At 43.9% G+C, this 21,571-nt stretch overlaps 1 protein-coding gene across 1 annotated transcript in view; it reads left to right on the top strand.

The window, feature by feature from the left end:
* Positions 1 to 14,627, top strand: part of NDC1 (NDC1 transmembrane nucleoporin) — a 168,252-nt gene extending 153,625 nt beyond the window's left edge. The window contains exon 18 of the mRNA XM_069232644.1: positions 14,039 to 14,627. Within this exon, the coding sequence (XP_069088745.1) occupies positions 14,039 to 14,102 (64 nt within the window). The 3' untranslated portion in view covers positions 14,103 to 14,627. The remainder of the gene's footprint in view (positions 1 to 14,038) is intronic.
* The last annotated feature ends 6,944 nt before the right edge of the window (positions 14,628 to 21,571 follow it).

Genomic DNA, 21,571 nt, shown 5'->3' on the forward strand with positions numbered 1-21,571 from the left:
ACAAGTTTATATAAATAGGACATATTTTAGCTTTAAAATTACACCAAAATGAATACAATTGGATAAAGGGAACCGGATATACGATTTTTTAAAGAATTAATGCTTTTTAGCCCTTAGAAACGAATAGCGTCAGTCTGATCGCACCTCGACCAGGGCAAAGTCAAAGTTTGAGGCTGACCGAAACGGAGCCCTGCTCGGCTACAGCCCGCGGGAGACCGCGGTCAAAAGTTTACCTTCGGACTTAGTCGTTTTTCTGGAAATTTTCTTCAGCAGGACCAAGTCGCCAGTCCAATCCGATCTCCTGGAACTCTTCCTTGGCTACGCGGGAGCCCTCGTGGAGATTTTTACCTTCGGACTTAGTAGTTTTTTTAGATGAAAATCCTTTGACTGGGTCAAACCTGAATCTTGATCCGACATCCCTGTAGCCCTCTTCGGAAACACTGCCTGGGAGGTCCCAACCAACTTCCTACGTTCGGACTTAGTCACTTTTTCTGAGATTTTCTTCACAGTGGCAAAACCTGCAAGTCAGGTTGGTCGCGGTTGAGGCAAGCCGGCTAGAGTTTCCGTGGCAGGTTGGTCCCTTTATGGAGCTTTTTTCCAAATGTTCTCCATACTTCTGGATCTTCTTCCAGATATTCTTTTAAGGTTCTTTTGAGGTCTACAGCTCCCCCCCAAGGTTCCAGAAGCTCTGGGGATGCTCCTTGAGGGTGCAGACTACAACTCCCAGAATGTACCATGCGCAAACTCCGATTTGGCCACTAAACAGTGGTCAGCTGGTCAGTTTTTTCAGGAGTTGGTGCAGGGGACTCTGGTTAGCAATTTATCACCTGTAGCAAACAGGGAGTTCCTCCTTGAATCAGTTGAAGCCAGGCAAAGTCCTTCTTGTGGTGAAGCCCAAGTGTGCAGCTGGTGCAGTCCTCCAGAGTGCAATGTCCAGGTGCAGGCAAGGGGACCAGCAGGGCAGTCCTTCTTTTCCTGTAGTTCTTCCTTGTAGGGATCTGGTAGGGATCTGAGATGTGGGTGCAGCTCTGCCAGTTTTATCCTTGCTCCGGAGTGAAAAACAAGGGGTCCTGGTTCTCCAATCAGGTGCAGTGTCCTTCCTCCTGTGATGACTGGGAAGTATGGCAAAAATCAATCCCAGGGAGCAACTTTCCTCAAAAATCCATCATGGCTAAAAATTATTTTTGGAGGTTACATCTGGCTGAGCCCACCCACTGGTGTGGCTAAAAATCCTAAACACATCCTTCATTCTCGTATCTGATCAAGGGGTACCTAATTGTCTGGGTTTGCAGGATGTGAGGGAGGGTTGCGCCAAATGTCCTTTCCTGCCTTTGAAGACCAGTTTGGCAGCCCTCCCCGCTTCCCCATCTGCTGAGGGAAGATCTCCTTCCCAGGCACATTGCTTTGTGTTGAGCCCAGGCCACTTCACACCTCATCTCAGAGGCTGGCCATTCAGAGCAAAGCAGCAAAACACTACAGGGCTGAAGATGGCAACTTTTTAGGAAAAGTTTAGAACTCCTTTACCTGAACAAGTTATATTAAATCCAACAATTGGAAGTTGTGGGATTTATTAGAACAATTAATTTGATACCAAACTTGAGGTATCTGTTACTTAAGGGGACTTTATAAATTAAAATAGTCTCTCCATTCTAGCCTATGGAGGCCATTCAATACAATGAGGGAATAACAAATTTGGGTGTTTTACCTCACCAGGGCTTATAAAAGTATTTTTAGAAGGTCCCTGCTTATAGTTACATGGCAGTCAGCCCTAGGGGTACATAGGACACATCTTAAGGGTGACTTATATGTAAAAATAAGGTAGTTTAAGTCTTTAGAAGTACTTTAAATTCCAAAGTCGAATTTGCATGTAACTTTAATTTAAAAGCAGCCAGCAAGGCAGGCCTGTCTTTAAAATGACACTGGCCACCTCTGGCCACCTCAGCAGTGCACCTGTGCACTACCGATGCTGTGGGCCCTAGGCCTACATGCCCTACCTTATCCTAGAGACCTATAGGTAGGTTAATATTGCCAATTATATTTAGCCCTAGTTTGCATATCCACTTCACACAGAGCACTGACCCTGGGACTCGTAAGCAGTACCCAAGGCACAGCCAAGAGTCAGTAGCCACCAACATATGTCCAAAAAGTTTGGGGGTGACCAGGGCAAAAAATGAGGACTTTCCTACATCGGGAGACCGAGGGGAACGCTGGGTGTTAGGGAATTTGTGCCGGTGCAGTGATCCCACACAGAAATGTGAGGATTTTTTTTTTTTTTTTTTTTAAGCTAAATTTGGCTTAGAGGATTCTGGGTATGAAAACGTTGGAGGATCCATGCAGGCCACACCTCCCTGGCTTCCTCAGGTGTATAGTTTTCGGAAATGTCTGGGTTTGGTAGGGTTCTCAAGATGGCCCCCAAGCCTGGACCAAACGGGTAATTTTGTGATAGAAAATGTTGATGTCTCAACAATACGTTTTGAACCCTTCCCTGTCGCAGGCACTTGGCCCACCATGACAAGTGAGGTAGCATTTGTATCGGGGGAACTGAGGGAATGCTGGGTGGTAGAAAATTTGTGGCTTCCCTCAGATTCCAGAACTTTCCATCACAGAAATATGAGGAAAATGTGTTTTGTTAGGCAAATTTTAAGGTTTTGAAGGGAATCTGGGTAACAGAACCTGTTGAGAGCCACACACGTCACCCCATCTTGGTTTCCACTGGGTGTCTAGTTTTAAAAAAATGTACAGGATCGCTAGGTTTCCCTAAGTGCTGGCTGAGCTGGAGCCCAAAGTCCCCATCTAGGCACATTGCAAAAAAGAGTCAGGGAAAAATGTGCTCTGTCCACATTGCGTTGTGGGCCGTTGTCCGTCGCAGGCACTAGGCCTACCCACACAAGTGAGATAACATTTTTATCGGGTGACTTAATGTAACACAGAATAGTATAAGAGGTGTTATTCCCAATTGTCTTTCTCTGCATTTGTGCCTTCCAGATGTAAGACGGTGTGTCAGAAGGTCATTTTGAGAAATGCTCTCTAATTCACATGCCACTATTGGTACCCCCAAATTCAGACACGTGCAAATCACCCCTGCTTCTGAACTCCATACTTTGTGCTCTTTTAGGAAATACATAGGTTTCCTTGATATCTATTTTTCACTCTTTATATTTAACCAAATGAATTGCTGTGTACCAGGTACACATATGAAAAAACATTGCAAGGTGCAGCTCAGTTATTGGCTCTGGGTACCTCTGGTTCTTGGTACAAGCATTGAATGTCCCCATAACCATAAGGGTACAGCGGATGTAACAGTATATTGCTTTGGAAAATCTGTCAAGAAGTTACAGATGAAAACGTAGACTCAAAAGGGCTGTTTTTTTCAACTCAATTTCACTATTTCTTTTTTTTTTCAACTGTTACTTTCTATAGGAAAACCTTGAAGGATCTATGCAAATGCTGAATTCCGAATTTTGTCTAAGTTTCAGAAATGTCTAGCTTTCCGGGATCCACTATTGGGCTCACACCCATGTTTACCAGTAACTGGACTGAGGTTGAAAGCACAACAAAATAGGAAAAGTGGGATATCTCCCAGTAAAATGCCAAAACTGTGTTGAAAAATTTGGTTTTCTGATTCAAGTCTGGCTGTTCCTAAAAGTTGGGAGATGGTGATTTTAGCACTGCAGACCCTTCATTGATCTTTTACAGGGGAAAAAAACAGATGCTTTCTTCTGCAGAACTTTTTTCCCATTTTTCAAAAAAGAAAAAACAACAAACTTTTAGGTGTATTTTGGCTACTTTCTCGGTCCCCTCCAGGGGAATCCGCAAATCCTGGGTACCTTTAGAATTCCCAGATTTTTGAAAATAAGGATGCAAGTTTGGTGTAGACACCTCATGTGTACAAACAGTTATGGGGGCCTAAGTGGGAACTACTCCAAATAGCCAAACAAGGCCTCAGCACTAGGGGGTAAAAAGCCTAGCAGCGAAAGGGTGTCGAAAGGAAGGTCCTGTTTTTGCAGCAGATGATCATCGCCGTCGAAGCCCTCGAGTAAGTCCAGCAGAACACATGAGAAGTTGAAGCAGCAATTTACCCCTTCCAGCGACTCTCGGACTCCAGAGAGGGCAGAAGAGTGACTGTGCACCTCCCAGTCTTGCTTCTCATCTCCATCGAAGACTATCCAGAGTCTAGTCCTGACGCACACTGAATTTCTAGGTTATTCGACTATATTACAGCAACTAAAGTCTTTCAGAGAGGCTATGTTGTGAATGCTTGGCAAATTACCAGGTCCCTCTGGAGTAAGTTTTTGCCCTAAGGATTTGAAGGGGTCTCCAATTAATCTACTGGTAAGTCTGCTCTCTGTGCCTCTTGAAGCTGTATCTAGTTCAGCACTGACTCTAGTGCCGACATGGATCACATCGCTTTCTCCTGCGCCAGTTCCCTTCGTATTGATGCACACAGCGCCAGAGGAGGATGTGCAGCCTAGTGTGCTTTCCATCTCCGAGCAGTATCGACCTTGACCGAAATCGCACTTGGCTCTAACTGGCACGCAGCCACTAGGCAGTCTTTCACATTCTGATACTTTGTCCATAGCGTGTGATAGGACCCAAACTTTATACAATCTGTTTGGTACTTACTCTGACAATAATAATTACGATGAAGGAGGTGGTTGTTCCACAATATGATAACTTGTGAAGAACTCCAAGATGCCAGTGGAATGGATACTTTAGACACTGACTGTGTCTCCCTCTGGTTCTGTTACAGAGGATCGCTCTGCCTTTGCAGTTGTTCCATGTTGGGCAGCAGGTGTTCTAGACCTCCAAGTTCCCACTTTGGAAGTTAACTCGGAGTTATCTCAACCAGGTCAGGCCTCAAGGGAGCCTCTTTTACCCTTTACTGTGGCCCTCACATATACTCTTCTGGGAACTTGGTCAAAATCATGACTGGGTCATCCTGTCAATATGTTGCATCCCTGCCAGGTGACCCAGCCTTCCTTACAAAGTATTAGACTCAAGGAGAGTTAGGAGGTACAAGTATTCCACCGCAAAGTTAATCTCAACGCTTTTCCTACTACTCATCATGATAGTGATTCTAATAGAATAGGCATTAAGAAAACTGATTTTCTCCTCTACAAGTCTTGGATTAACATCAGAGTGGTACAAATTTTACTGGCTATTCCAGACAGCTTTCCGGTGACCTTTACACATGCTATTGAAGAAAATGCAACAAAATTTGTAAGACGCTCTGGTTTGGACACAATCAACTATTTAGTTTTGAGTAGTGGGCATTAGGTTGTCACTTTGGTGCCATGCCTGGAAGAGATCTATGGGCTTCTCTGGGTATGACCAAGCATCTGTGAAGGACATGCCGTTTGACAAGTCTCCCTTCTTTTGTGAAAAAGCAGACTCTGTCCTGGAACAGTTTTAAGGAATGTCTGGTCACACCATTGTCCTTGGGACTTTCTGTTCTGGCCAGACAGCTCCCCCAACAATTTTGCCCTCTCTGTGGCTATGATCGTTGTTTTCAGTTTCACCAAAGCCAGATCACCTCCAGCAGACCTTTCAGCCATTTCATGACTGAGGCTGCCTACTCCCCTCCCCTCCCATTCTACCTTGCCGCACCTTCCACCACGATCAGAGCGGCTGATGATGGATCATTTGTCTATCTTGCAGCAGGGAATGTCGGCTATTTTGGCCGGAGACCTTAAAGAGGGTTCCAACCTCAGAAGTAGTCAACTTGGGAGTTACTCCTGCTACTTCCTTATGTCGAAAAGGGAAGGAGGCATTCATCCCATTTTAGATCTTCACCCTCTGAATGCCTACCTGGAAAAAGACATGTTTAAGATGCTCACACTAGCCGAGTTCTTGTTTGCTATAGACCTTGTAGTCTGGAAGGTGATGCTGGGACTTCAGGATGTTTTCTTTTTCCATATCACCATCCTGAAGGCCCACACTCTACCTCTGTTACACAGTGGGCCAGGAGCATCTTCAGTTTGCAGTGCTCCTGTTTGGCCAATATTCCCCAATTCTTTAAATATTGCGACTTTAATTAATTTAATTATCATTTTCATGCCTCACTAATTAGTGCATTATTTTATTGTTCAAATATATCCATATGCATAGAGAATTTTAGGGAAATATACCTTCTGCCTCTGTGCTTCATTTTGTACTTAGTCTATGTGCAATACGAAATTTCTTCCTTATAATGTCATTGTATTAGTAATTACAGGACACCATTCCTAGGTTTATTTATCGTTATTTTATCTATACTGTAAACCCTTTTGAATGTAGTCATGTCTTTATCAAATTCATTGTATATCCTCAAGACAGGCACGAAGCAGGCTGGAAATCTAGTTGGAGCTCACATTGTATTCTAAAATCCCAATTGACCTTTTCATGATAAATCCAGGGCTATTAAAATTACAGCATATATGTTTGGAGTATAGTGCACAAGTAGAATTTTTGTGACTTCTTTCTCATTCGACTTCAAGGATTGAAGGAAAGCACATGTCATGATTTGTTTAGCATTTATGAAAGTCGATTGTTAAAATAGGATCATTATGATACAATTGATGAACCCTATTAAATTCTGTTTCCACGTAAAGCAAACAATAATTCTTTAACTGTATGATTTATTTTTATGTTTATATTAACCCACAATAATGAATTAAAAAATGTTTTTTGGAAAGACTTTTATTTCCTTATGCAGCTAACAATTTGCATGTCGTTAATAGTTAGAAACGTAGGATTCGGGGTTAATAATCTTAGTCGTATTCAAGAAAAGGTGAGGCACTTTTCCAATACCACCAAAACTGGTAAATCACAACCAGTACCATTTGTCAGTGCAAAAAGGTTACAAAAATAATTTTGTCAAACTAGCACTCCGTTCTGTTTCAAGGATTTCAATTTTGATAAGGATCTGTTAGCTTTTTTCCTGATTCAAGAAAGATTTGAAAAGGGGGGGGATGAATACTTTCAAAGAAAGAGTTAGGTCTATCTGTAGTTAACATTGATAATAAGTCAGTGATTAATGGTGCCAGCATTTTATTTGTAGCTTCCAGTTCCACCATGGTAAACTCAAAAGGTAGAACTATTCCCCCAGGTTGGTCGTTTTCTTTTTCATCTCTTTCAGACTCAGTGTAACTGTTTAGTTCGATGGCATCTGTCGCTGTAGATACACATGGTATGCATGAGCTCGCCATCTGGTGTTGGGTCGGAGTGTTACAAGTTGTTTTTCTTCGAAGAAGTGTTTTCGAGTCACGGGACCGAGTGACTCCACCTTCTGTGCTCATTGCGCATGGGCGTCGACTCCATCTTCGATTGTTTTCTTTCCGCCATCGGGTTCGGACGTGTTCATGTCGCTCCGAGTTTCGGAACGGAAAGATAGCTGAAGACGGAAGATTTTCGACGGTATCGTTGCGATCCGGTTACAGATAGACACATACGACGACGCGTTGAACATCGAAGCGCTTCGGTGCCCTTCGGGGTAGATTTCGGCACCCCGTCGGGGCCTAGTCGGCCCGACCGCGTGGAGGACAACGCCGATGGATCGGACCCCGTTTCGATTCTGCCCCGAATGCCACAACAAATATCCTTATACGGACCTGCACTCGGTCTGTAATCTGTGCCTGTCACCCGAGCACAGTGAAGAATCCTGCGAGGCCTGTCGGGCGTTCCGGTCCCGAAAAACTCTGCGCGACCGTCGAGCGAGAAGACTGCAGATGGCGTCCACGCCAAAAGAGCGTCGACAGTTCGAGACAGAAGAAGAACAGGAGGAATCCTTTTCCATCCAGGATTCAGACTCCGACGAGCTACACTCTACAAGAACTGTGAGTAAGACGTCGAGATCAAACCCTAAAAAAGGAAAGAAGGCCCAGGGGACGCCACTGCCAACCGGCCATGGCTCCACCCAAATTCTCGGTGACCAACAATCGGCACCGAAAAAGGCCCATACAGTGTCGAGATCGTCCGACTTCGGTCGAGACACCGGCACGCAGCCTCCTCGGGACCGAGAGAGTGCTAAACAGAAGCATCGACACCGAGAGTTCGGTGTCGACACCGATCGACGCCGAGACAGTGGCGCCGAAGACCATAGAGGCCAAGAATTTTCGGCACAGAAAAAGAGGAAGGTTACCTCGGAGCCGAAAAAACAATCGACAGGGCTTTCGGAGCCGAAAAAAGCGACATCAGACCCTGTTTCTGGCTCCTATACCGAAGAGCATTCTATGTCTTCTCAAATGAAGAAACATAGATTTGAACAAGAACTGCAATCCACTGACGTGGATCACACGCAAAAGCGTATCTTTATTCAGCAGGGGACTGGGAAGATCAGTACCCTTCCACCTGTCAAACGAAAGAGAACGCTTCAGTTTACTCCTCAGCAACAAACAACACAAAAGGTAACACCTCCTCCCTCGCCTCCACCTGTAACTCCGGCTTCGCCAACTTACACCCCGTCACATTCGCCAGCTCACACCGCCATGAGCCACGACGACCAAGATCAGGATGCGTGGGACTTGTACGACGCACCAGTGTCTGATAACAGCCCAGACACATACCCAACTAGGCCATCACCACCGGAAGACAGCACAGCCTACTCACAAGTGGTGGCTAGAGCAGCTCTATTCCATAATGTGGAACTACACTCGGAACAAGTAGAGGATGATTTTTTATTTAACACCCTCTCCTCAACCCACAGCTCCTACCAAAGCCTGCCGATGCTCCCAGGCATGCTACGCCATGCAAAGGACATTTTCAAGGAGCCAGTTAAAAGTAGGGCAGTGACGCCTAGGGTGGACAAAAAGTATAAGGCGCCTCCTACGGACCCTGTCTTCATCACCTCTCAGCTGCCACCAGACTCTGTGGTGGTAGGGGCTGCCAGAAAACGGGCAAACTCGCACACTTCTGGGGATGCACCTCCCCCAGATAAAGAAAGTAGGAAGTTCGATGCAGCCGGGAAGAGGGTTGCTGTCCAAGCAGCAAACCAGTGGCGCATCGCAAATTCACAAGCGCTGCTAGCGCGATACGACAGAGCCCACTGGGATGAGATGCAGCATCTCATTGAACATCTCCCAAAAGATCTGCAAAAAAGAGCAAAACAGGTTGTTGAGGAGGGTCAAAACATTTCCAACAATCAAATACGCTCCTCCATGGATGCAGCAGACACGGCCGCAAGAACCATTAATACGTCGGTTACCATCCGTAGGCACGCATGGCTCAGAACGTCTGGATTCAAGCCAGAAATTCAGCAGGCAGTGCTTAACATGCCAGTAAACGAGAAGCTTCTGTTCGGTCCGGAGGTCGACACAGCTATAGAAAAGCTCAAGAAGGACACTGACACTGCCAAGGCCATGGGCGCACTCTACTCCCCGCAGAGCAGAGGATCTTATAACACCTTCCGCAAAACACCTTTTAGAGGAGGGTTTCGGGGTCAGGCCACACAAGCTAGCACCTCACAGTCCGCACCGCCCACCTACCAGGGACAGTACAGAGGAGGTTTTCGGGGCCAGTATAGAGGGGGGCAATTTCCTAGGAATAGAGGAAGATTTCAAAGCCCCAAAACCACTACCAACAAGCAGTGACTCACACGTCACTCACCCCTCCCACACAACACCAGTGGGGGGGAGGATACATCAATATTACGAAGCATGGGACAAAATAACTACAGATACATGGGTCCTAGCAATTATCCAACATGGTTATTGCATAGAATTCATGCAATTCCCTCCAGACATACCACCAAAATCACAAAATTTATCAAAATACCATTCACAACTTCTAGAGATAGAAGTTCAAGCACTACTGCAAAAAAATGCAATAGAATTAGTACCAAGCACACAAATAAACACAGGAGTTTATTCACTGTACTTCTTGATACCAAAAAAGGACGAAACACTGAGACCAATTCTAGACCTCAGGGTAGTAAACACATTCATCAAATCAGACCACTTTCACATGGTCACACTACAAGAAGTGTTACCATTGCTCAGAAAACACGACTACATGACAACCCTAGACCTCAAGGACGCATATTTCCATATACCAATCCATCAATCACACAGGAAATATCTAAGGTTTGTATTCAAAGGAATACATTACCAATTCAAAGTATTGCCTTTTGGTTTAACAACCGCTCCAAGAGTATTCACAAAGTGCCTAGCAGTAGTCGCTGCACACATCAGAAGGCAGCAAATACATGTGTTCCCGTATCTAGACGACTGGCTAATCAAAACCAGTTCGCTCACACAATGCTCAAACCACACAAATCAAGTCATACAAACCCTCTACAATTTAGGGTTCACCGTCAACTTTGCAAAATCAAACATTCTGCCAAGCAAAGTACAGCAATATCTAGGAGCCATAATAGACACGACAAAAGGAGTAGCAACGCCAACTCCACAAAGGATCCACAATTTCAACAGGGTCATTCAACACATGTCTCCAAACCAAACAATACAAGCAAGAACAATACTACAGCTCCTAGGCATGATGTCCTCATGCATAGCCATTGTCCCAAACGCAAGACTGCACATGAGGCCCTTACAACAGTGCCTAGCCTCACAGTGGTCTCAAGCACAGGGTCACCTTCTAGATCTGGTGTTGCTAGACCGCCAAACTTACCTATCGCTTCTATGGTGGAACAGTATAAATTTAAACATAGGGCGGCCTTTCCAAGACCCAGTGCCACAGTACGTAATAACAACAGATGCTTCCATGACAGGGTGGGGAGCACATCTCAATCAACACAACATAAGAGGACAATGGAACATACATCAAACAAAACTGCATATAAATCATCTAGAATTATTAGCAGTTTTTCAAGCACTAAAAGCTTTCCAACCAATCATAACCCACAAATACATCCTTGTCAAAACAGACAACATGACAACGATGTATTATCTAAACAAACAAGGAGGAACACATTCAACGCAGTTAAGCTTGTTAGCTCAAAAAATATGGAAGTGGGCAATCCACCATCAAGTTGGTCTAATAGCACAGTTTATTCCGGGGATCCAGAATCAGCTGGCAGACAATCTCTCTCGAGATCACCAGCAAGTCCACGAATGGGAAATCCACCCACAAATTCTGAACACCTACTTCACACTCTGGGGAACACCACAAATAGACTTATTTGCAACAAAAGAGAACGCAAAATGCCAAAACTTCGCGTCCAGATACCCACACAAGCAATCCCAAGGCAATGCCCTATGGATGAACTGGTCAGGAATATTTGCTTACGCTTTTCCTCCTCTCCCTCTCCTTCCTTACCTAGTAAACAAATTGAGTCAAAACAAACTCAAACTCATTTTAATAGCACCAACGTGGGCAAGACAACCCTGGTACACAACACTGCTAGATCTGTCTGTAGTACCACACATCAAACTGCCCAACAAACCAGATCTGTTAACGCAACACAACCAACAGATCAGACACCCGGACCCAGCATCGCTGAATCTAGCAATCTGGCTCCTGAAATCCTAGAATTCGGACACTTACAACTTAGCCAAGAGTGTATGGAAGTCATAAAGCAGGCCAGAAGGCCATCCACTAGACACTGCTACGCAAGTAAGTGGAAAAGATTTGTTTGTTACTGCCATCATAATCAGATACAACCACTAGAGGCAACTCCAAAACATATAGTAGATTACTTGCTCCATTTACAAAAAGCAAAGCTAGCCTTCTCTTCTATTAAAATACACCTTGCAGCAATATCTGCATACCTGCAAACTACATATTCAACTTCCTTGTATAGGATACCAGTTATCAAAGCATTCATAGAAGGGCTTAAAAGAATTATACCACCAAGAACACCACCTGTTCCTTCATGGAACCTAAACGTGGTTCTAACAAGACTCATGGGCCCACCCTTCGAACCCATGCACTCTTGCGGAATACAATTCCTCACCTGGAAAGTTGCCTTTCTCATCGCCATTACATCTCTAAGAAGAGTAAGTGAAATTCAAGCGTTCACAACACAAGAGCCTTTTATACAAATACATAAAAATAAGGTCGTCCTACGACCTAATCCAAAATTTTTACCAAAAGTTATTTCTCCATTCCATCTAAATCAAACGGTAGAATTACCAGTATTCTTCCCACAGCCAGATTCTGTGGCTGAAAGAGCACTACATACATTAGATGTCAAAAGAGCATTAATGTACTACATTGACAGAACGAAGAACATCAGAAAAACTAAACAGCTATTTATTGCATTCCAAAAACCTCATGCAGGTAACCCGATATCAAAACAAGGTATAGCCAGATGGATAGTTAAATGCATCCAAATCTGCTACCTTAAAGCAAAAAGACAACTGCCCATTACTCCCAGGGCACATTCAACAAGGAAAAAAGGTGCTTCAATGGCCTTTTTAGGAAACATCCCAATGCAAGAAATATGTAAGGCAGCCACTTGGTCTACGCCTCACACATTCACCAAACACTACTGTATAGATGTGCTATCCGCACAACAAGCTACAGTAGGTCAAGCTGTATTAAGAACTCTATTTCAGACAACTTCTACTCCTACAGGCTAAACCACCGCTTATGGGGAACTAACTGCTTACTAGTCTATGCATACCATGTGTATCTACAGCGACAGATGCCATCGAACTGAAAATGTCACTTACCCAGTGTACATCTGTTCGTGGCATCAGTCGCTGAGATTCACATGGACCCACCCACCTCCCCGGAAGCCTGTAGCAGTTCAGAAGTTACCTTCAATTTTGTACATTTGTATATATATTACTTAATCCTTTAATAGGTACATACTTACATTTTTCATTGCGCGGGCACTATTACTATAGTACAACTCCTACCTCACCCTCTGCGGGGAAAACAATCGAAGATGGAGTCGACGCCCATGCGCAATGAGCACAGAAGGTGGAGTCACTCGGTCCCGTGACTCGAAAACACTTCTTCGAAGAAAAACAACTTGTAACACTCCGACCCAACACCAGATGGCGAGCTCATGCATACCATGTGAATCTCAGCGACTGATGCCACGAACAGATGTACACTGGGTAAGTGACATTTTCATTTTTTACCTAATTAGAAACTAGGGTATCTTAACGTGCGTTTTCAAATTATTGCAGACAAAATTAGCCTTTAAACATTGTGCTAAACCAATATTTGTATTATTGGCAACTTTTTCAATGTTTATTTAATTCAGAAATTGACATCTTGGAGAACAATTTTGCTTTGTTAAAACGGGCAGTCAATGCATATCCTGGCACTAATAAATGTATTAAAAAAAATCTGATGCAGCTGAAAATGTATGTTCTAATCTTCATATTGTTTCTGTAATTGTTTTATCTAATTTTGTTAAGATAGGTTCCAGTGGTAATGTAAATTATTCATCTCATTATTGGGGAGCTAAAATTGCCTTGTCTCCAGAGGGGCTCCTTTCCACTCCCTTATGCCCTAAGTCCTTTTTTGCCTTTGTGAAATGCTTGGATGCTTTTTAAATGTCTACTTACTTTTAGTCCTAAACACAAATATCATTCCTAGAGGCTGAAAATAAGAGTGCTGTTTCTAATCTTCACACGTAGCAAACCTTCTTCATTAACGTTCAGGTTGCTGACTTTGTTTTTTTTTGTTTTTTGTACTCCAGTATTTGAGTGACATGTATAGCACATGAGGGTCCACGTGAAGTCAGGCTCCTTAGATGACCTTTGTCACTTGTCCTATAACTGAAAAAAATGTAATGGAATTCCTTAGTCATTTAAATGGGAATAACAACCAGTGTGCCTTTAAATTGCTTCTCTGGATATATTTGCTATTGTCATCGATGGTCACTGAAATAAGTCTTGATATTAGTGCAAAGGATGTTGTAAGGTGGCGAGGCATAGATGCAAGAAAACAAAGTCCTATTCTGTGGTTAAGAGGAAAGGTTTAGGAAAAAAAATATTATTGCGTTTCTAGGCATAAGACAATGGTTCCAGCAAGCTGTGAAGTAAAACTGGCTCTGGGTTAGGAAAAGCTCATCTTAAGTGTTATTTTAATACATGGATTGTCTTGTTCTCCAATTCCTAACAGTTTCATTTTTTCCTTTTAGTTCTGTACAAACATCTGTAGACCACCGGAAAAGGCTTCAGCAATTTCTGGAATTCAAAGAGTAGCTTCAAAGACATCCATTCTGCTTTCTACATTCTAGTACGCGCTCTGGAAAGGAGAGATGCTTTATTCTATCCCTGGATCAGAAGCTGTGTAGACAGATTATCAGAGTGTCGAGGCTGGTGATGATCTCTCTACAAAACACGTTTTAAAGACCTAAATCATTGGAATATTTCCGACAGCAGTGATTGAAAACCTTTTGTCCTGGCTGGCTGTTTTGTACTATAAAGCAACTTTTTATTCTTTTTTTTCTTGTAATATCTTTACAGTTCTGTTCTGTCTCTTGTATTATATTTTTGTGTCTTAATCGCATTACCTTGAGTGGACTGGAGCACAGAAAAGCACATTGCCACACCCTGTATGTAATTAATGTGGCTTATCAGTTTTCTGACTTGACATTTCAGGGTTTTTCTTGTTTTGAAATTGTTGAACTTTTTCAGACTTTGTTTCTGAAATTAATTGAACAGGACGTTCATGTGAATAATAGACTGCAAAATGATTTAAATAAATAACTTGTTTATATTTGAGAACGTATGTCTTTACTGTCGGTATCTTATATTACACCGCATGGTCCGCAGGAATTGTTTTTCTGGTGACCATCTAGTAGCTGCCGAGAACTTCATGACATTTGCAGGTGACTGTCCACATGCTTCGGACATGCTGACATAGCAAGTTGTTCCTGTAATGCATCTACAGCACATAATGGTATTTTTACTAGAGATATGAAAGGAAGCCACACTTAGATTTCGAGATGTTTCCAAATGATTGATGAGAACTCTGCATCTCCAGGTAGTCTTGTGATTGTTAGGTGGGAAATACAAAACTTGAAATGCTGCTAAAGCGAATTTCACTTTCCACCTGATACCTTAACGTCAGGTTGGCAGTCGCTGCTGAAGTTCCCTGTCCGATCCTAGGACTTACAGGTGTGACAGTGACACTGTGTAGAGTAGGTTGACCAAAAAAAGGAGCTCACACATACCTGCCCAAAGGTGGTATTGGTTCTTAAATCTAGTGTTAGAGAACGGAGGTTGTGTTCAGCTGGGTCACTCACATGGATGCCCACCTTATATCGAGAGATAATGAGCTCATTGATTTTTATCTATAAATGTACCTTAAGAATAGAAGCACATTGCCATAACTCAGTGTAACATGAGGGCCACTTCCAATTCAAAGCTGTACCCACTTGGTCTATAGAAGGCTGTGCTATTTCTCATTGTCTGCTATTCCCCATTGCCATTCAGAATGTAATCACTGCTGCCTACCTGTACGAGCCAGTCTGTCGCCAACTCAGCAGAATGCTTCAGACATATCAAGCGTATCTGACTATGGAAATAAGTGCCATGTAGGAGTAGCGTTCAGTCCACCAAGGTCACCAATTCAGAAGTCACAAGACAGCACCCTATAAGCAAATATAAAGTCCAAGATGAACTGGGTAACTCCTAGGAACCAGAACTGGGTGAGAACATTCCTAGATTTCACAGAGAACTACAAGAACCTACAGGTTATGAGAGCAGAAGTATCCTCCATGGAATTGAAAAACTAGACCTTTGGGAACCTTGAATTTTAAACCCACTTCAGAACTTGATTGGGAAGGCTATAGCTGTAGGTCAAGACTATAAGAAGAATCGTATTGCCATGACTCCTGCCATGGAGTTCGAGCAGTAGTACTTCAGATTGCTGCTTATACATTGTAGCTCTTTCTTCGTCTCAAAATTTCATTACCTGCACCTTGACCTTGATTTTAATTTTTTTTTTTTTTAAATCGTCAGACATACTGTTAAGGATAAGCTTGCCCACAATGCAACCATCAGGTATACTGTAATAAAATTACAAATATATCAAAAATTAACGATTTTCAATACAATATAAAACCCCTCCTAACAAGGATTGCCATTGTGCAAATCCTCATTTTGTTCCAGTGGTCATCAATACCACAAATCTTGCCTATTACAGTAATGTGAGACTCTGTGTAACAAAATATCTGCCTGTAGGGTTAAGCACAGTGTGCTAAAGACTAGGCTATTGCCTTTAACAATACTTTTCAGACAGTATACAACTCACCTCTATATGACTTAACCCCCAGTGAAATTCCTCTAACTCCCAGGGTTTGTCAGAGGGGTCACCAACCCCATCACACTTGCCTACTAGGGTAATCGGTGAGATTTCATCTAACAAAATGCCTATCTACTGTCTGGTAACAATCCACTGTTAAAGGCTATTGGTTTTAACATATGCTTTCTGCCTTTGTCATAAGTTTTACTAATAAAGAAACTAGGGCATCAGTCACAATGTTTCCTAGTGAACCAATCAGGTCTTTTGCCTTTATCATTTATTGGCTTATCACTATATTCAAGCTTATTGTATTTAGCTGAGCATGAGCTTTCCCAAATCTTTTCTTGAGGCCCGACACACTCAAAAACCCATTGATTAATACCCTAGGTCTGCGCCTGGGATTCAGTTCAGATGGGTATTAAACACTCATGTAAAGGTTTGGCCAACAAACCTTTACATGAGTGAGTCTACACATTCCAGTGAGTGTTTGAAACCCTTAGTTTGTACAGCAGGCCAAAGATATTTTTGTACTGATTCTTATAAATAAGAAAGTCGCTTCGATATAAATATTCAATATATATATTCTGGGTGTTTTTTTAATTCCTCAAACGTGTTTTGAAAAACTTGAGTTATAATCCTGGGTAAAATATTGATTTTCTTGACACAGGCAAAATGTATTACCATGTTATCTTCTTTACAGCCAGCAGGTGTTTCACCCCTTTAAAATGGCATGCTAGCCTGGGGCTTTATCAAGGCTGAAAACATAAAACAAACCGAAAAAGAAAAAGCAAATCATGACATCCTCCATTTGTCTTGGGAGTTTCAAATGGTGCCACACTGTGAAAGAACACTCACTGTGTCCAAACATTTCACACGTGCGTCTTAACCTTATGGTATATGATTTGAGTGATAAGTGATAGTGAATATAAAGATATCATTTTGGTGGAAAAGAGGATAAGAGTGTGTTATACATGTTAAATATGATTTTATTTTGTGATTTGTAAAAATTAAAAGCAGTGCACCGGCACAAGACAAAAGATACCTTGTAGACTGATACGTCAATGTTTAGATGTTATATCTCTATATTCCAAATCATGAGACTAGAGAAGGAGAAAGAGAAGAGAAACCAATAATCAGAAAGAGGATCGTTTTGATACTGATAGCACCACAAGTCACTCAGGCTGGGTTCAGGTGCAGGTTTAAGATGGTGGAAGCCTGTTATTCTCTTTGGCTCAGAACAGGAGACCAGCTAAACTAGCCCTTGGAGTCACTTCTGAAGTCCTGGGTGTGCAGGTGGTGATGCAGGGCTCTAAAGCAGGGCTGGCCTCTGAAAGTTCAAAGCAGGGCTTCATACAGCAAAGCAGCCCTTCCAGGTACAGCAGAAGTCTGGCAGAGGTCACAGCAGGAGGCAGTCCTCCGGGATTCCTTCTGCAGGTCCAGTAGTGAACTGAGGAACAGGTTTCAGAGCCCTATTTTTATACCCTGGTGCCCTCCTAGAACTTGGGTGAAGTTTCCAGAAAGGTTCTCTGAAGTTCCTGGAATTTCATGCCTCCCCTGGCTCCTAGCTGGCTGCACTGACAATACAGGGTCATTAAACCTATTGTGTGGTGGCTGAGCCCGGCCTATTCAGTTGCAAGTGCGGCTGTGCTTAGCTATACACATGCCCCCCTGCTCTCCCTCTACCATCAAGTCAGTTAATGACCTATTCGGGCTCTGCGAATCCCACTATTGTGTGACTGTCAGGGGTGCATTCACAAAGTCCAAACTGTCAGTTACACCCAGTGATGAGACCTAAGGCAGGTTACAGGCACAGGGGGCTAAAGGCAGGAAAATGCTAACCTTTTAAAGGTGGTATTTTCAAACTTGTGATGATAAATCAGCCTTTACCATTAAAGAGGATTTATCATTACAAGCACATGCCCTACCGTTTTAATTACACAGCAGAGTTTAAGGCTTGGCAAGGGGTTTTAATTGCAAAGTCGACGTGGCAGTGGGACACTGTCTTCAAGCAGCAATGCCAGGTCTGGGACAATTAAGTGGGTGGCACAATACGTGCTGCAGGCCCACTTGTATCATTCAATTTACAGAACCTTTGTATGTGGTATACCACTCTACAAGTGACTTACATGGAAACTGAATTTGCAAACCAGGGAAATACCAATAAAACCATGTTTTGGGGAGACAGCACAAGCACTTTAGGACTGGTTAGCAGTACTAAGGCCAACAAGCAAGAAAATCCAGCAAAAATTTGGAGGAAGGCAAAACGTTTGGGGGTGACCCTGTGGAGTGGGCAATTTCCAACACCTAGAAAAACTAGGGACATGTGAACCAGAGGACGGCCTAGGGGGCCTAAGGATCCTGTCCATATATACACAAAGATGAGAAGCATATGGGGGATATATGGTGTGAGGCATGGGTACTCACAAATATTTTCCCAGCGGCTGCACTGTTTGGTCTTTGATGTGACCGAGGGCCGCATTGCTGCCAGCATGGTGGCGGTCAGATGGCTGGGGGTAGGGCGGGGAGGGGTAGTGGTAAAGTGTGTGTAGGGGAAGTGAAACATATACATCTAGGGTCTGAATTGCCCAATGTGAAACCAAAAACTTGGGTATAAATCCCGACTTCTCTACTTAACCATATTGTGTGATCCTAGGCAAATGTTTTATTTCACTTTACCTCCTTTTTTCCTCATCAACACATATAATAACCTTGAAATATGTCTTCAGGATGTATTCTGTATAAAACCTTCTGTGTCTGATTTAATAAAATATAACATTGTTCATGTTTTATAGAAACCCAGCCCTCCCAAAGAGTTCACATAACAGCTGACTTTTAGTTCACAGTTCACATTGTTGTCAGGGTGTGTAGGATGGAAGGGGATGAAAGTTTCTAAATTAATTTTTGAAAACTACCACTTTAAAAAATACTTCTGATATAATGTTGTGTACTAAGGTGAAATGGTTCTGCATGTTAATGTAATGCACTGTTTGAATTTCACACAGATCACACTTTTATATTGTTGCAAGATGTATTTAATAATGAAGGTGTTTCTAAAGTTAACAGTTCCAGAACACCCTAGTTACTCATTTCCTTTAACTTCAACTAGACTCCAAATAAAAACTTGCCCGTTTATTTATCAATTGTTAGTGCCATTGTTGAGTCGAATAAACAGCAGGACGGTGCTGCTGTTGACCTGGGGGCCGCATGTAAATGTCAGAAGGGCCGCACTTTGAGTATCACTGGTGTGAGGGGTGTTGGAGTATGACCATGGGTATGGGGCCATTCCATCTGCCTCCATGACATCCAGGACCAATATTTTGCCCCACAGACCACGGGCAGATAAAATCCTGTTAGCCCCTCTTCAATATCGACCAGTCAGTGGCCAAGTCACGCTATGAGAGGAGTCTGTGGCACCATGTACCATGTCCTTACTCAGAGAAGGTTGTCCTCCCTGATCCTGCAGTTTGAGCACATAGACATCCCATGAGGTGGCCACCCTCTATGTCCAATTGTGCAAGTCGCACATCAGAACATCATCCTTGGCAGAAGCCCACCTAAGCACTACTGAGACACCAGCCGATCAAGGGTGGCTGTAAAGCCTTCCATGCCATAGCTATAAGATGCTTGAGGAGGGCCGTTGCCAGGTCAGCCAGTTTTAAATAGCACTTATTCCATTTTGTGCACTTGGTGATGGCAAACGGGCAAAGCAAGGGGTCTGGCGGGAGTGGTACATTGGTCACTGCCGATATATGGTCCATTACTTGCACCTTGTTTGTGCCAATGGAGGGCATTCCAACACCATGTGGTGGATGGTCGCATCATGGTGTTCACATCTGGGGCACTTCGGGACCACCCCCGGGAACATCTTATGTAGCCGGTGTGGTGTAAGGTAAGTTGAACTGGGTGAATTTCAGGCAAGTGTTTCAGGATAACCGCTTAACCTGGTCGAGCGCCATCCCCCATCAGTGCCGTCCCCAGGCAGGCTTCCCAGCAGGGCTTGCCAAGCAATGCAAGATCAGCACCTGCTGTTTGCAGCACACTATAAGAGGACAGTCACAGCCCTGGAGCCTAATCCATGCCTTAGTGTGCACTGCAACCTATGGTGTAAAGATGTGGCCTCTTGACCTACTGTCCAGGTGTTTCTGATTTCGAACATGAGTGCATTGTGGGCCTGGAATTGACTGGCACCCAGTTCATACACATCCTGTAGATCCCGGAAGGAGCGTAGTTCCCTATCACAGTATAAGTCGCCAAGGGAGGATATCCTCGCTTTCTGCCAAGGCACGAGGTGATGGTCCACCAGCCAAGCTCTCATCCTAGCCGTGCCCCAAAGCAGCAACTGGGCACCTCGCATCTCGGTTGTACGTACCGGTTCCAACAGTTGTGCTACCTATGTCAGCCTACTCAGCAGGAAAACCTGGTGACATCTATTCTAGGAGTCCTAGATCACCCAGTTCCTCTCTGACCAACCTGTCCTCACCCATCATGTCTCCCACTAACCAGCACATGGTCCATTGCAGCTGCGAAGTAGCGTTCAAGGTTGGGTACTCCTAGACTGCCCCCGACAGCGGCCGCTGGAGTGTTCAAATGGATACTTGTTTGCCCGAACCTCCCCATATCAAGTCTGATAGAAAAGTCCTGGTGGGAGAAACTGAATTTTCGCTATGGACGCTCGGCTCGCTCATACCCCATAGGCAAAAGGGGTAGGCGCATCAAAAACCCACAGACTGTCGCAAGGATTTGAGGGCTCTACCATGATTCCCATCGAGGAGGTCCCTGTCTAGACGTTAACTCCAGGCTATTGGAAGTCTCAGAGCACCAATGGAGGCTGTCAAATCTCAGCTCTCCCTCCCCTGCCAAGTCTAACCTCAGCAGAGGAAAGATAGAAGATTTCCCCTAGTTGACTCTGAGACCTGTCATATCACTGGAGATCCAGGAGTGGGAAGAGAGCATGTAGCTCACGCCTGGGCTTCTGCAGGTACATTAGGACATTGTCTGCATTTAGCAAGACTGTGCCATTGGGGTCCCACAGCCACACCCCAGTCTGGGCCGCTGGGCTGTAACAGGGCGGCCAGGAGTTAGATACCCATGATGGGGGAAAGGGAACAATTCTGCCGCGTACCCTGGCTGATGTCAAACTGACTGTATATTTGCCGTAATGTCTGCACCCTAGCATACTGTGCCGTATAGAACAACCTAACCCACCCCAGTTGCTCAGGACCCATTCCCAGTACCACTAGGACCAACAACAGATATGACCACTCTAGAGTATCAAAAGCCTTTTAGAAGTCTGACATCACCACTGGAAGGCCAGTGGACCCTGCAACTGCCCGCATAATGTGACAAAATCGGCGCATGTTGAAAGAAATGGGCCTCTAAGGGATAAAGCCATATTGATCAGAGTGGACCAGCGTCTGGAGGA

This window comes from Pleurodeles waltl, chromosome 4_2 (assembly GCF_031143425.1).
Source record: "Pleurodeles waltl isolate 20211129_DDA chromosome 4_2, aPleWal1.hap1.20221129, whole genome shotgun sequence".
Lineage (NCBI taxonomy): Eukaryota > Metazoa > Chordata > Amphibia > Caudata > Salamandridae > Pleurodeles > Pleurodeles waltl.